Source organism: Planococcus citri, chromosome 5 (genome assembly GCF_950023065.1).
Source record: "Planococcus citri chromosome 5, ihPlaCitr1.1, whole genome shotgun sequence".
Lineage (NCBI taxonomy): Eukaryota > Metazoa > Arthropoda > Insecta > Hemiptera > Pseudococcidae > Planococcus > Planococcus citri.
Window position 1 is genome coordinate 50,951,896 of NC_088681.1, and position 16,247 is coordinate 50,968,142.

General features: G+C 34.6%; 1 protein-coding gene across 2 annotated transcripts; it reads left to right on the forward strand.

Moving 5' to 3' along the window:
* The first annotated feature begins 2,142 nt into the window (after positions 1–2,142).
* On the forward strand, positions 2,143–15,120 carry LOC135848509 (uncharacterized). 2 transcript variants are annotated; one of them, XM_065368426.1, is made up of 4 exons: positions 2,143–2,475; positions 3,143–3,320; positions 3,460–3,609; positions 6,011–15,120. In XM_065368426.1, the coding sequence occupies exon 4, from the start codon at positions 6,020–6,022 to the stop codon at positions 13,526–13,528; it is 7,509 nt and encodes a 2,502-aa protein (XP_065224498.1). In that variant the 5' UTR covers positions 2,143–2,475; positions 3,143–3,320; positions 3,460–3,609; positions 6,011–6,019; the 3' UTR covers positions 13,529–15,120. The 2 variants fall into 2 exon arrangements, with proteins under 2 accessions (XP_065224498.1, XP_065224497.1); XM_065368425.1 differs by having other exon boundaries at positions 2,144–2,467.
* Positions 15,121–16,247: the final 1,127 nt, after the last annotated feature.

Consider the following 16,247-nt stretch of genomic DNA (forward strand, 5'->3'; position numbering starts at 1 on the left):
TTGAATCGTAAGAAATCAGAATCATGATTTCGATTTATGTAAAAATTTTAGTTTTCTATTTTCCAGTCAACAAAAGTTATCAATAGGAAAAATACCTACCAACGAATTTCCTCACACGTCAAGTCCAATTTATCATCATTTATTCGTACCTAATTCGGTTCATCGTTTTGTAAAGCAAACTTGATTACGAGTAGGTATGTGATCACTGAGTTTTTGGATACATTTTTTTCAGGATGAAATTCACAATTTTTTGTGTCTTATAAACTGAAAAAAAATCTGCCTTTCTGGAAAAATCAAGGAAATAGGTGTATTGAAAAATTTGGAAACTTTCACTTCAAAATTAGAGAATTTCGTGAGTAAAATCTGATTTTGTACATAATTCAAACAGATTTCAACTATTTTTCTTGCAACAAGGTTTGCTCACTCCAGCGAAAAAGGAAAATACGAGAAACTCGATTCCCCTTCCGTAATTGTAGATTGCAAAATCAATTTAGTTTGGTTAGAAAATGACATTTTTTGATCCTAATACTTGAGAATTTTATGCTTCGATGTTGGTACATATTTTTACTTTAATTGGAAAGGACTGCGCGGGGGGGGGGGGAGTAGAAGTCGAGTACCCCGAAATTTTGAAAATCAGGATTTCTTCTATTTTCAAATACTATTGTTGCGGCGTGGGCTTTTTTACCTCTCAAACTGGATGAGAATTTTAGGTGCTCCGAAATGTATAAAGATAATTCAATAATCTTTGATTTATGAATTATGTATTTAAATGAATATAGATACTCTAATTTAAGGTATGGGAGACTTGTAATGTGCTGGGGGAGGGAGTTCAAATGCTATGAAGCTTTTTAAAACATTTATGAAGCGTTACAAAATCCTTTTCAACGCTGAAAAGAAATTAAGTAGGTACCTATTAAGTTTGGGCATTTCATTCTCTCCCTGTCGTTTGTCTTAATTATTCCTAATGTCTTCAAATTTATCCATTTCGATTTCGCAGTTGAAAAATTTGTCGAAGACACTGAAATTCCACTATATTTGGACAAATTTTGACGTGCATCACATCTTAAGGAGGCCTCAAAACGTCAAGTTCCGAGGTTCGTTTTCTTTTGCCAGATAGAGTAAGTGGTAGGCTAATGAGAGGCCCACTCAAAATTCTGAGTGAACCAATTGAAAAAATAAAGAAATTTTAATTTTTCGCTATGTGTGAAATTTTTATCAATTTTTTCATGAAATACATACATCAGAAAAAGGTCAAAATAAGACAACTAAATAAATTTACACTTTTTTTAATGTTTGGAATTGAAAATTGAATTTTTTCGAATTTTGATTTTTTTTGTGATAAGTTCATTTCATCGAGTGAAAGGGGATTTTCAACTTTTTCAACGGATACGTAAAAATATGGGTCAAATGGGTGAACTTTTCCAATCAAAACTTTTTTCCATATCTTGAATCAAAAAATCGTATTTTTTCGCAAACTTTCAATTTTTAAAATCGACTTTACGAAATAATGCCATGTCAATTTTTTAATAAGTTGTTCAGCATAAAAAGTTGTCCATAATATATTTTTTTCGGAATTTCTGAGAGTTGGAACGATATGAAAACTACGTTTTGAAACTTTCGAGTTAATTTTTCGTACGAAAAAAAGTGGCAACACTGATTTTTATGATATCACCAAAAAGCCTTTCAAGACCCCTAATTATTGGAAAAAGTTCCATTTCGGTAGGTATCGTGGTTATCGAGCCATCCACTGCTGAAATAGATGATATTTCAAGTGCACTGAAAACTTTGACACCCCCTAGCAGCCTTTAAAAAAGGGCTAGAGGGCTGCAATTTGCGCCATTGGTCATCGTTCGGAAGTTCTTTCGACCGGAAAAATTTCAAAAAATCGCCGACCCCTCTCACCACTTCTTGGTCGAATTAACGTAGAATAATCTAGGTGTATCATGTTGCTGTAGGTAGTAGGTAGGTAGGTACCTACCTGAAAAGAGTAATCGTGCCATTTTGGGAACTATGTGCCTGACTTACATTTTTTTCTGGTGAATGAGAATGACGACGTGGTGACTCTCATTGATAACTGTAGCTCTTCAGTAACTTGTATAATCTCAAAATGTTTGCCAAAACCAGACCACAATGAATCTTATCTGCATTAGAGCTGCTCAGCTGCAAAACGAATCTTCCCCTTCCTTGAATCTTGATTACCTAGGGACTAGTTGTTGTTACCTAATACCTACGCATGCGTGCAGGAAGTGTTATTATGTTGAAATAACAACAGTGAAGGCAAAAGTATTCAAAGGCATTCTTGGTGGCTTATGAAACGTGATCTGAAATTTTTTTATAGTTTCAATGCGTAAATTATTGCTTTTGTATGATGTAAGTAGTTAGAAATTGAACTGCTCAAATAATCTTTTAGTGGTTTAACCAAAGTTGGATTCAACATTATCATCGATTGTCTTTCTAATTTGATGAAGTAAGTTAGTAAGTATAATATCTGTATGACTTGATTGAATTTGTAAAATACGATGTTTCATTATCTGGTTTAATTTTCACGTCGTCGCGTTACTTATCAGTTCTTTGGATTCCCTACTTGTTGAAAAATTGTTAATTTTTTCATGGTTTATCATACGGAGGTGTTTCTTGCTCAATTTTACATATGTAGTTGACGAGGATAGGTACCTACATCATTTTGATCCTTTTTTCGTCAAAAATATCGTAATTTACCTACGAATGAATTGACCTCAAAGTTGAAAATTTGAACATTTATTCTCACAATCAATGAACTTGGTTATTTATAAATCACTTTGTTTATTACTCGTATTGAAAGACGTCAACAAAAACATGAAATCGTTGATCAAAAAGGTACCCAAATAATTATTTATCATTGCTGAAGTTTCGAGAAATGTATTTTTCATACCTAGCCTATTTTTGAGAAAGCAGTGGATTAAAATACGTTCCTACAATGAACCATTTTTTAATTACTTATACCTACTTGATTTTATTTCATGTTTTTTAATGCATATTTTATCAAAAGGTTTTTCTCAAGTAAATGCCTGTATTTATTGTCATGCTCGCTAGAGTCATGTTAGGCACATTTTTTTTTTACAAGTGTTGAACAAAACTAAATATCTAATGTACCTACTTTCAGACTTTCATAATGTATCAATGAAAATACGTGCCAGTTTTTGGGATAAATCCAATTGTCAACGTCATCTTTTCTTCTCCTATGGAGCGTCAGTGTTCTGGATTGTATGTCTATGTACCTAAAACTGCAATTGTGGTTGTTCAATGACAGAAGATTTCGGTCATTGGTACGACTTATCGATGTAAGTATTAATTTTACATTGTTGATGATTGTAGAATACCCCAAATATGTATCTACCTATTGCATTACTCATTTTATCTTGTAGGTATTGAAGGTTCAAGGAAATCACTTTATCGTTTCTTTTTATGACTTGTTTCTAGCGAATTATCAAAGTCAGGAACAGTGTTGATACTTTTTTCGGCGTTAGTAAGATCGGATGCAGCTTGGATGGATGCCGAAAAATATTGACGAATTTTTTACCTTTTCGAATGTTATGAGAACAATCCGCTCATTTGCAACCTGTTTTTGTGGTACGTAACTTCTAAATTGATTGATTATAAATCATAATCGAGCTTATTATTAGGTATAAGAAGTTCATATCGATATGAAATATATTTCATTTTGCCAATTCAGAAATATCCGTGAAAATAGCCGTATCGTGATTTTTACCACTGCCATAACTAGAGCATTTTTGTGGGGAGGGGGGAGGGGGAATTGAATGCACTTTAGATTTTGATGGAAATTTATGAGAGTGTTGGAAGTTGAGAAAGAGAGGGAAGGGTTTTTAGAGAATTCAAAAAAAATTCAAAAAACTGTTTTACGAGCAATTTTTAAATTTTTTCGTAGAACGTGTGTTTTTTTTTAGAGCAAAGTGAACCAATTTTCTGCTTCTGTTCTGATTTTTATCAAAATGATCTATTTTTTTTCAATTAGACTTTTAATTTTCAATTTATTCATTTATTTTTTTTGTGAAATTTTGAATGGATTTGTTTTTCTTATATGAGCGATAGTGAACATAACGTTGTCCAGGTTTCAAAATTTGATCGCAAGATAGTGTGAAATATTGTATTTTCCATCGAATTTTTTACAAAATTCGCTTCGACCAAATAAAATTTGTTCCTTCGCTCAACTTCATAAGCAAAAATTTAAAACGTGAAAATAAAACGAAAAACTAAAATCATTTTTACCATCCATAATCTTGAAAAAAAAAAAACTTAGAATATTTGAACACATTAGAAAATTGAAAAAATTGAATGTGAAATTTGGATCACCCTCTTCCCACTCACATCTTGGAAAATTCCAAAAGTTTGAAAAATATCTTGCTAAAGTCTTGATGTTTTATTTCGGATTCCTGTTATTAGAAACCATGCTTTTGGAGCCTTCAGAACATTTCAAAATGCTTAAATTTCAAATAGATTCGGAGGGATTTTTAACGTGATGAATTTTTAACCAAATTGTTAATTCCAAAAAAGAGCCAAACTTCATCTACGATCGCTCGATACGAAAACAGTCGCAATGTAAGCTTCTTGCAGCCTTCAGCGAATTTTCGAATTTTTCCCGAGATTTTATATTCTTCTGACAAGGGAACTTCTTGAGGTGTCCGCCTCCGATTTGAACGGGATTGCAATTTTTGGAAAGAGCATGTTCTAAAACCCCCAAATCCAAATTTTCAGCTGCCCAAGGTCATTTTTCGATTTTTGGCGAATTTTTGAAAATCCAAAATTGACTATTTTGGTGATTTATGCGTTTTTTTAAAAGTACGTACTTGATCAATAAAAATGTTAAAAATAAGTCCTAAAACTGATATTAACCCCCCCTCCAATCGAAATTTCGCCATTTCCAGCGATTCTGGAGCCTCCAGCGCTATTTTTCAATTTCTCCAGAATTTTGAATCGCCTCAAGAGTGGTTTTTTGACCAGTTTTTTTCAAATAAAAAATCCAAAAAAATCAAAATTTTACCGTTGGTGAGGAAATTTTGAAAATTGCGCGAATCGCTGTATTTCGTCCACATTAAACCTCCCGAGGCCAAGTTGCGCCATTTCCAGCCATTCTGGAGCCTCCAGCGCGATGTTTAAATTTCTTCAGAATTTTGAATAGGTACCACTCTTGAGGTGTCCTTCCCAAAACCGACTCAAATGTGGATAAACTCGTTAAACAGATCGAGTATAATACACAAATCGATTTTTAGCTGCCCAATTTCATATTCACGCCTTCTGGAGCGAATTCAAAATTCTGGAGAAATTTGAAAATCGCGCTGGAGGCTCCAGATTGGTGGGAAATGGCGGAATTTGTTCTCGGGAGGTTAGTTGTGGACGAAATACAGCGATTCGCGTAAATTTCAAAAATTCCCTCGTCAACGGTAAAATTTTGATTTTTTTGGATTTCTTATTGAAAAAAGCTGGTCAAAAAATCACTCTTGAGGTGTCCCTCCCAAAACCGACTCAAATGTGGATAAACTCGTTAAGCAGATCGAGTAAGTATAATACAAAACTCGATTTTTAGCTGCCCAACTTCATATTCACGCCTTCTGGAGCAAATTCAAAATTCTGGAGAAATTGAAAAATAGCGCTGGAGGCTCCAGAATGGCTGAAAATGGTAAAATTTGGATTTGGGGGGTTAATATCAGTTTTAGGACTTATTTTGAGCATTTTTACTGATCAAGTACGTACTTTTAAAAAAACGCATAAATCACCAAAATAGTCAATTTTGGATTTTCAAAAATTCGCCAAAAATCAGAAATGGACACCTCAAGAGGTTCCCTTGTAACCTAGTAAATTATATCTTTCTGCTTTTTGTACCTATCTTCAGGACTTCTTCAATTATTGCATGATCTAGGTACCTTAAAGTATAATAATTGTAGGTACTGCATGTGAGGTATTGCAGTGATTTTGTTTGCTATGAATCAATCTAATGTTGATGTTAATGTTTCAGAACGGAGCCATGTCGCAGTCTAAGCAACAAATCAGTTTTTTCCAAGAAGCTGAGCGATTTTTGTCGCATTCGTATTCATCTGAAAACGAGTTCGTGAAAGAATACAAGAAATTTGACCAAGGAAACGCAAAATCTAAACAACTGTATCTCTTCGTTTTAAGTAAACTAGAAAATTCGGTAGTATCAGGTAACTTTGATGATTTAAAAAAATATGTCAAAGTAATCAATTTCGTCAGCGATATCGAAAATCGAAAAACATTAGAGACTTTGTACAATGATACGCAAAATTCTATTAAAACCACTAATTTAGCGATCCTATCTTGCAAATATGGTAGACTAGAAATACTGAAATATGTTCTCGGTGATGGTAAAGTCTTGGAAAATCTATCTATAAATGTTGGTAAAAATGTCATTACACCTGGCGATCGGGACGAATCACATCACGATGCATTTTATTACGCTGTACTTTCTGGTAATGTCGAGCTTCTTGATTCGCTTATCAAAAATTGGCCCTGCGATTATTTTTCTACTCGTTCTGAAGAGCTAGATGAGATTCTTTCAAAAGTGTACGAGGAGTTGAAGTTGAAAAACGTGTCGTTGTCAGAAAATATGGAAATTTTTGTCGAAAGCCAGTTGATTAATCTTCGTTTTTTCTCAAATTCTTCTAAAAAAGATCGTATTTGTGATAAAGTTAAAATTTGTAATATCATAGATCGAGTTAATTTAGTTCTAGAAAAAATCGTTTTTTTGAAGTCGAAGTATTCCGATGTTGAGAAATTAGATGAAACTTTTTTATTCGTCGCTAGGTTCATTGCTCAAAATCTTCACGTGCTCAAACGTCAATTGAAATTCACCTACGATAGATTACCTTGGGAAGAAATCGAATTTTGTTTAGTTTCTTTTATTTCTTCTTACGTCAATCAGCGAGACATTAATTTCTTTTATCGCGCCATTTTGAGCAAGAGCAAAATAATTCGCTATTTGGAGCAGTTCGCTGACAAACTCGAAGCTGAAAAATCGAATATTGAAAATGAACGCGTTAGTAACCTAGCTGTTCTTCCGAAGCTGAAACGAAGTCAAATTGTCACCGATATTATTCGCAATACTCCCGAATTTCAAGACTTGTACAACGATTATCAACGTATCCGAGATATTCATTCTTTGCAGAAAATAAACGAGTATTTGAACCTTGCTTTATCAATCGATCCTGAAGAAAGACGAGGCCAATTAGTTATTATTCGTGCTTTGCAAGTCATCGGCGAGTATTTAAAAAACACATTGGAATCTCCGAAGCTGTCTTCTATTACGAGCGAGTTTCTTCTCCTGTCGTTGCCGGAAAATACCAAAAAAATCGTCATCGATTTACGTAATTCACTGTCGCACGCTTCTTCGCTACTTAGGAGAAGTAAAATCGAAGAAAATACCGACGTCAGCTTTTTCATCAGTGTTCAGAATGATACGAAAAAAATGTACGATATGATCGTCGATATTCTCTTCAATAAAAAGATGAACATGATCCGGAAAATGCAGGATATCGTGGATAGAGAAAATTTGCACGAATTTGGAGAAATCGTCGAAGCCTTCAGTTTCATCAAAGCGGATAAAATCAGCGAGAATACTTTCAAATCGATGGAACACGAGAAGAATTTGGATAAACTCATTAACGAGATGAGTGATACTATCTCTGACAAGACTTATTACGAAGAAAATCTCTTCGCTCGAATCAGAGAGATAATGAAAATAAACCCTTCCAAAAATCAGTCGCAAAATACCACAGATTACAACTCGAACTTTGCGACGTTGAAGAACCTTTTCAATTTCTTGCGAATGAATTTTGGTCATAGTCTCGATAGCAATGATTTTCAAGCACATAAAAAAATAATTAAATCCGCACTGCGGCGTATTTCCTTCAAAGAAACATCATCGCACAGGCTGAAAGAAATCGTCGAATTAGCTATGCTTATTTTTCATAGCGCCAAATCCAGACTACTGGGTGACGACCTACAACGAATAACTAAATCTGCCCTTGAAATCGTTCATATCGCTGAATTCAGATCAAACGACATCAAATGGATCGAGAAATTGAGAGAAGACTTACACGAGAAAGGTTTTTCTACTGCTGTATGTCAAGAAAATCAGCCTTATCAGCCTACTAAAGAAAAATACCAAAACCAGCTTACACAGAAATTGTCCGAGTTGAAAGCTGTTTTAAACAATGATCGAGTAAAAAGCGAATCGAATGAAAAACACCATCATTGGAGTGATAAAAAATTCCAAGCTGCAGTGGAAACGTTAGTTCTGGACATCTTGTCGATTTTAGACGAATCTGATAAACGTCTGGAAGATAACCTGCTTTTCTTGGATGGAAATAGTCCACTGCTGGTTGGAAAATGCCTACGTAATCATTTAGCCCTTGGTAATACCTTAGTCGATATATTACCGTCTGATCCATCCGCAGCAATAATCCGAAATGCTGAACAACTAGTTTCTGAAAATATTGCCAAAAGTAATGAGAAGATTATTGGCAAATTAGTCAAAGATGATCCTACCAATTTGAGAGCTAAATTCGATCAAGATCTCGCCGTCGTTATAAATCAAGGAAAAATGTTCACCGCATTAGAACAAGGTGATTTTGAAGAACTGAAGAATTGTATCGCCAAAGGAGCTGATATTCGTGCTAAAAGTATCAATTCGTGGTCCGCTTTGCATTTCGCTTCTTGTGGACCTAGTCTCGAAATTGTGAACTTTATTCTCGATCAGAATTTGGACGTCGATGTGAAAGATGCAGATGGCCAAAATCCACTCCACGTTGCTGCTGCTAATGGAAGAAAAAATATCGTCGAATTTTTCATCACGAAAGCTGGTATTTCTGCCAACACTCCTGACTCTTTCCTAAGAACACCACTCCAAGTTGCAGCTCAAAATGGTCACAAGGATGTCTTCGAAATACTGCTGCAAAATAATGCTGACTTTGGCAATGTGCGTGATCCATTGGGTTATGCTCCGGTGCATCATGCTATACAATGCAATCACGTTGAAATCGTTAAAATACTGCTGGAAAAATTCAAGAATGTCGACTGCAAGACATCGGCTGGCTATACACCTCTACATATAGCTGCAGAATGCGGTAGATTAGAGATGGTCAACTTTTTGCTTGATTGTGGGGCAAATGTTAGTGCCAAACATGATAAAGGAGCTACACCATTGCATCTAGCAGCTCAAAACGGCCACTCAGATGTAGTGAAAGCTTTAATTTCAAAAGGAGCTGATGTCAATGCTACAAATTTAGACGGTGCTACCCCTTTACACCATGCAGTTCAACATGATCGTCTTGAGGTAGTCAATATTCTATTGAAACATGGAGCTGACCCTAATGTCGCTCAAAAATTGCATAATGGAACCCCTTTGCATTATGCTACCAGACACGGACAAGAAGAAATTGTTGAAGTACTACTTGCTTACAAAGCAGATGTCAATCTTGTCGCTGATGAACTTTCATCTCCATTACACCTTGCAGTACGGTATAGCTGCTTGAAAATCGTCACTTCCCTTCTGAAACATGGTGCTGATATTCATGCCAAAGATATCAATTCTCAGACACCATTGTTCTGTGCAGCTGAAAGTAATCGAGTAGATATAGCTCAACTTCTAATACAAAATGAGGCAGAAATTGATTGCAAAGCTTATCATAATCTGACACCACTACATATTGCTGCTTCTGAAGGACACAAACAAGTCGCTGCTCTTTTGATAGAAAATAAAGCCAATGTTGGTATCAAAAACAAGACTGGCAAGACACCATTGCTCGTTGCAGCTGAAAATGGCCATGTTGACATCTGCGAGCTTCTAATCGCCCAAAATGAATCCATTGTTGATGTTAAAGATGATAGGGGTATGACACCTTTGCACGCAGCTGCTATTAGTGGTCATGAAAATGTCATCAGTTTTCTACTTAAAAGTGGTGCTTGTGTAAATACCAGAGATGAAAGTGACTGTACACGTTTACTCGCAGCTATTCTACGCAATAACAAAAATATGGTCAAGTTTTTGACAGAAAATGGAGCGATGGTCAATACAGCTCAAAGTTCTGAACATTCGTCATCGTCTCAGGATACTTGTGCAATTACACCCCTTCTCGTAGCTGTTCAATCAGGTTCCCAAGATATTGTTGAGATTTTAGTTGCGAGTGAAGCTAATGTTGATGATAAAACCTCTGGCAAGACTCCTTTGATGTCTGCAGTAGAATATGGTTATAAGAACATCGTTGACATTTTAATATCGAACGGAGCCGATGTCAATGGAGAGAATGGCGAACCTCTGCTTCTGGCAGTGTGTAACAATCGTGAGGATATATTGAAAATTTTACTTCAAAATGGAGCTAATATTGATGTCACACATGATGATGGTGCTTCGTTGTTACATTTCGCTGCTTCAATGGGTCATAAGGATATAGTAAAAATTCTGATAGACAATGGAATGGATATAAATGGCAAGACTCGTTTTGATGTAACACCATTGCACAATGCATCGAGCCAAGGTCACAAAGAAATAGCTGAAATTTTGATTAAAAACAAAGCCGATGTTAATTTCGCCAATTCTGAGGGTACTCCATTGCATGTCGCTGTTGTAAGTGGTCACGTGGAAATAGTTAAACTTCTACTTCGAAATAGGGCAAAAATGCCTAAAGATGCTAAACACAGATCACCTTTAGAATTGGCAGTCGCATATAGCCACTTGGATGTGGTTAAAATCTTACTACAGCATAACCCAGCAGTGGATATGAACGCCAAAGTTGATTCTTCTGATAGGACATTACTTCATATTGCTTCGCAAGAAGATAACTTAGAAATGGTAAAATATCTTGTAGGTAAAGGATACCACATTCATGCCAAAAATAGCTTCGGCTTGAAACCAATTCACATCGCAGCTAGAGAAGGTCTCAAAGACATTGTCGAGTTCTTTTTGAGTAAAGGATTAAAAGTTGATGAACGTGATGCGAATAACCAATCTTTACTTCATTATGCCGTTACCAAAAAAGGGTTGGAAGTTGTTAAATTCTTGATATTGAAGGGTGCTGATGTCAATGTTAAAGATGACGTAGACTCAACCCCGCTACATGATGCCGTTATGTGTGGTTCTGAAGATATCGTCCGAGTTCTTTTAGAAAATGGAGCTGTTTACAACGCCATGAACAATCAGTCTTTGAAACCATCGGATATGAATTATAGAGTCAGTGGTGTAGCAGACATTAGTACAGGAGAATTCATAAAAACTACAATAAATGAAGATATTGAAAAATTGTTCGTTTTTACTGAAAATATGTTCCAGGCTATTGCAGCTGAAAATCCTTCGGTTTCAGCTGCCAAAAATGCCATTGAATCGGGAGCTGTCATCAATGCCAAATATGCTGAAACTGAATCGACTCCATTACATTATGCTGCTTGGAAAGGCTGTATCCAAGTTGTAGACATTCTGTTGGAAAATAAAGCCAATCCCAACATGGTTTGTAGTAAGAAGTTTACTCCTTTGCACTTTGCTGCCAAGTTTTCACATTTCGATTGTGTGAAAGCTTTAATGTGTCATGGTGCAATTTACAATCCAGTTTCTGAAAATGGTAAAACACCATTGGATTATGCTACCGATAAAGAAATAATTACTTTGCTGAAATCAACCAACAAATGCTTTGAAATGGTTACAACCAGCCACACTGAGGTTATCAATATTCTTGAGAAAATGAAAGACAGCGACACATTAAAATCAATCATGAATGCTTGTAACAAAGACAACAAAACTTTAATAGCTGCTGCTCTTCAACGTAATTCTGCATTCCTCGACAAATTAATGAAAGTTTCAGATGGTGCTACATCTAAAAAAAATGATGAAGCAATCAAGCTCCTAGCTAAAGGAGAAGTCCAATCCGCGTTGAATATTTTTGACAATTTATTTAACCAAAGAAAACAATTACTTGGACCCAATAATCTGGCCACTTTGAATATTCAGAAGCGTATGGCGAACACGTTAGACAGACTAGGACAAAACGAAAAAGCTTTAGGCATGCTCGAAGATATTTATCTAAAACAGAAAGAAATGCTCGGTTCAAGAAACCAACACACTTTGGATACGAGGAGCAGCATCGCTGTAGTACTTTACAAGCAAGGAAAACATATCGAAGCTTTTGATATTTTCCAAGATGTTTATTCCAAACAAAAAGAATTACTGGGATCAGATCATCTTGAAACGGTGAATACAGAGTTCAATATTGGTCTAGTGCTGCAAATTATGGGTAAACACGACGAAGCCTTGAACATCAGTAAGGAAGTCTTCGAGAAATGGAAAAACCTGAAGGGCGACGATCATATGCTTACAGTGTTGGCCCAACATAATATCGCCAGGGCACTCGTTAGTTTGGGCGAATATGAAAACGCATTACAACTTTTCAACGATGTTTATCAAAAGAAAAAATCCAATTTGGGTACTGATCATGATGAAACCACAAGAACGTTGAGCAACATTGGTGAAGTTTATTTTAAACAGAATGAACTCCCAGAAGCTCTGGCAGCTTTTCAAGGGGTTTTAGATGGCCAGCAAAAAACGTCGACACAAAATCCCAAAGAAATTTCGAATACTCGATATTATTTGGCACATACACTATTCGCTCTAGGTAAATTCGTACCAGCTTATAAAAACTTCAAAGAATGTTGCGATCAGAAAAAAACAGATCTTGGGTCAGATCATCCTAGTGTTATTGATGCCGAGGAAAAGATCAATGTTATTATTCATAAATTCGAGATGGAAGGCCGGTACAAACCTGACATTATTCAGATTCTTCAGACAGGTATCAATATTGCTTTTAGGAATGGTGATATTTCCGCTGTTAAATTACTGCTGAAAGGTGGAGCCGATGTCAACGAATGTGATATCGATGGTAGAACTCCTCTGCATTATGCTGTGCATTATGAGCGTCACGATATTGTCAACATTTTACTCGATAATGGTGCAAATGTCACTCATGCTACGAATAAAGGTAATACGCCTTTACATATAGCAACTTTAAAATGTAATACCGAAATCGTCAACGTATTGTTGCAACGTATCAGTCGCGACGACAAATTAAAATTAAACGATTTCGTCAACGCTAAGACTATCTTGGCTGGTACCACATCTCTTCATATTGCTGCCAAAAATGGTTCCTTGGATATCGTGAAATCCTTGCTAAATCACGGTGCAATGTACAACGTCGCCAACAATGAAAGCAAAACTCCAATCGACCTTTCTACCGATCAGCAAATCATCAATTTGCTTAGATTAATTAACGAATTATTCGACGGAGCCGAAAGAGGTAGTGTTGAAGCTACAATTACGAGATTGAAAGCTATGACATCCGATGAGTTTTCTGCTGTAACGAATTCTCGCAATTCTGATGGCAAAAATTTATTGCTAGTTGCTAATGTGGATGGACAAAAGAAAATTCTCAAAGCGTTGGTGGAGAGGGCGACGAAGAAGACCAATCAGAATTAATTGAGCCTCTTGATTGCTTATTCAAAATGTAATCAGAAAGTTTTTTATTTATACCTATCGTGCTTAGTTTTTGAGGAAACAGTTTTCAGTGAGCTACGTGCTCGATTTTGATTTTAAAATTTTTAGGAATAGATGAAATAGGTAATCTGGAATGAGAAACTAATTCATTTTTTGAGCAGATATCTTAAAAATTTAAGGGGAGATTAGGGGAAAAAATAATTACGAAATGCACTCGAACCCAGCATGTTTAATTTTCAAATTTCTGTGATGATGAGCAATAAATCAAAAATGACCTACACCAGTTACCTACTTGTTGAATTTTGTTTCCTTTTCGTTCAAGTTTATTATCCATTCGTCCAACTAAAAATTCTTGTCACAAAATTATACAAATTACAAATATTTTAAATGTCACGTCTTGTCTGGTAAAACTTCTTTGGATTTACGTTTTATTTTGAATCTGTTTTTTAAAGATTATTATACGAGTAGTCCTCTCTTTTCATTTTCTCAAATTGATGAATTGTTTGCAAAAAAAAAAATTAATTCGTAGATAGGTACATATTTGATGATCTTGAGAAAGGTACAGATGTTGAGGTAGATAGCTAGGTACCTATGTAGATATCTTTGTAACAATTCTTAATTTTAGGTAAATTTTGTATAATTTTTTTAAATGTCACTCATCTGGTAAAACTTCTTTGGACTTACGTTTTATTTCGAATATGTTTTTTAAAGATTATTATACGAGTAGTCCCCTCTTTTCATTTTCTCAAATTGATGAATTGTTTGCAAAAAAAAAATAAAATTGATTCGTAGATGGGTATTTGATGATCTTGAGAAAGGTTCAGATGATGTTGAGGTAGGTGGCTATGTATTAGATATCTTTTTAACAATTCTTAATTTTAGGTACCTACTTGTATATTTTGTATAAATTGTACACTATTTCAAGTATTTTGCATGTTTTTGTCATTCACTCATCTTCTTGATATCGATAAAATTTCATTTTTTTATGTACACTAGATAAATTGTATTTCTCAGTTTACATCGCATTCGTAGTCGAATGGCGATGGCGTTTATTTTATTTTTCAAAGACAATATCGATTTTTGTATCGATTCGTTTTTAAAATTTGTATCCTACATACGTTAAAGTTTCCCTTTTTCATTTTCTCGAATTGATAAATTGTTTGCAAATGAAATAATCAAATTGATTCGTAGAAAGGTACTTGATAATCTTGAGAAAGGTACAGATGTTGAAGTAGCCAATTGAATTATCTTTTTAGAAATTCCTTATTAGGTATATTTTGTATTAATGGTACATTATTTTAAAAATTTCACGTGTTTTTGTCATTCACTCATCTTTTTTATATCGATAAAATTTCATTTTTTATGTACTTAGGTAGGTACATTTTGTATTTCTCAATATTCATCGCATCTGTTTCTATAGTCGAATGGCGATGGCGTTTATTTTATTTTTTAAAGACAATTGTGATTTTTGTACCGATTCGTTTTTAAAATTTGTATTCTATGTTCATTTTTTATAAAAACGTTTGTATTTTTTTCAATTTACTCGATGATGTATAATAAAGATGTTTTTTTTACTTGAAAAAGAATTTGAATCGTAAGAAATCAGAATCATGGTTTCGATAAAATAATATTGAAAAAATTTTAATTTTCTATTTTCTATTATCAAATAGGAAAAACAGCCCACTAACGAATTTCCTCTCACAAGTCTCTAATTTTTCATGATTTAGGCCTACTCGTAATTCGGTGATCATCGTTTATCGTTTTGTAAAGCAAAATTGATTACGAGTACATAATGTGATCACTGAGCTTTTGTATAGATTTTTTTTAGGATAAAATTAATAATTTTTTGTGTCTTAAAAAGTGAAAAAATAAAATTATTTTGTCTTTCTAGAAAAATTAAGGAAATAGGTAGGTATTGAAAAATTTGGAAAGTTTTACTTCAAAATTAGCGAATTTCGTGAATAAAATTTAATTTTGTATACCTGATTCAAACAGATTCAACTATTTTTTTGTGACAAAGTTTACTCACTCCAGGGAAGAAGGAAAATGCGGTAAATCGATCCCCCTTCCGTCATTGTAGATTGCAAAATCGATTTATTTTGGTTAAAAAATGACATTATTTTTCATCCTAAAACTTGAGAATTTGATGCTTCAATGTTGGTACATATCTATACTTTAATTGGAAAGGACTAAGAGGGGAAAGAGAGTGGATGTTGAATGCCCTGAAATTCAAATGCGATGTACTTTGTCACGGTGTTAATTTTTTTACCTCTCAAACTGGATGAGAATTTACTTAGATGCTCCAAAATTTACAAAAATAATTCAATAATCTTTGATTTATGATATAAAATGAATACACTAATACTCTAATTTTATTTTAAGGTATTGATATGGGTGACTTGTAATGTGCTGAGGGAGGGAGTTGAAATGCTAGGAAGCTTTTTAAGACATTTGTGGGACGTTACAAAATCATTTTTAACGCTGAAAGGGTCAAATGCAGCAGCTCAATATTTGAGCCTGAAATCTCGCCGTTTGTCCCAATTATTGCTACTTTTTCCAGATTTATACATTTCGATTTTGCAGTTGAAAAATTTGTCGAAGAAACTGAATTTCCGCTGTGTTTGGAAAAATTATTTTCAGTACATTCAACTTCCCTTCCTTTCAGTTCGTCTCATAGATCTTGATACCTACTCCAAATAAT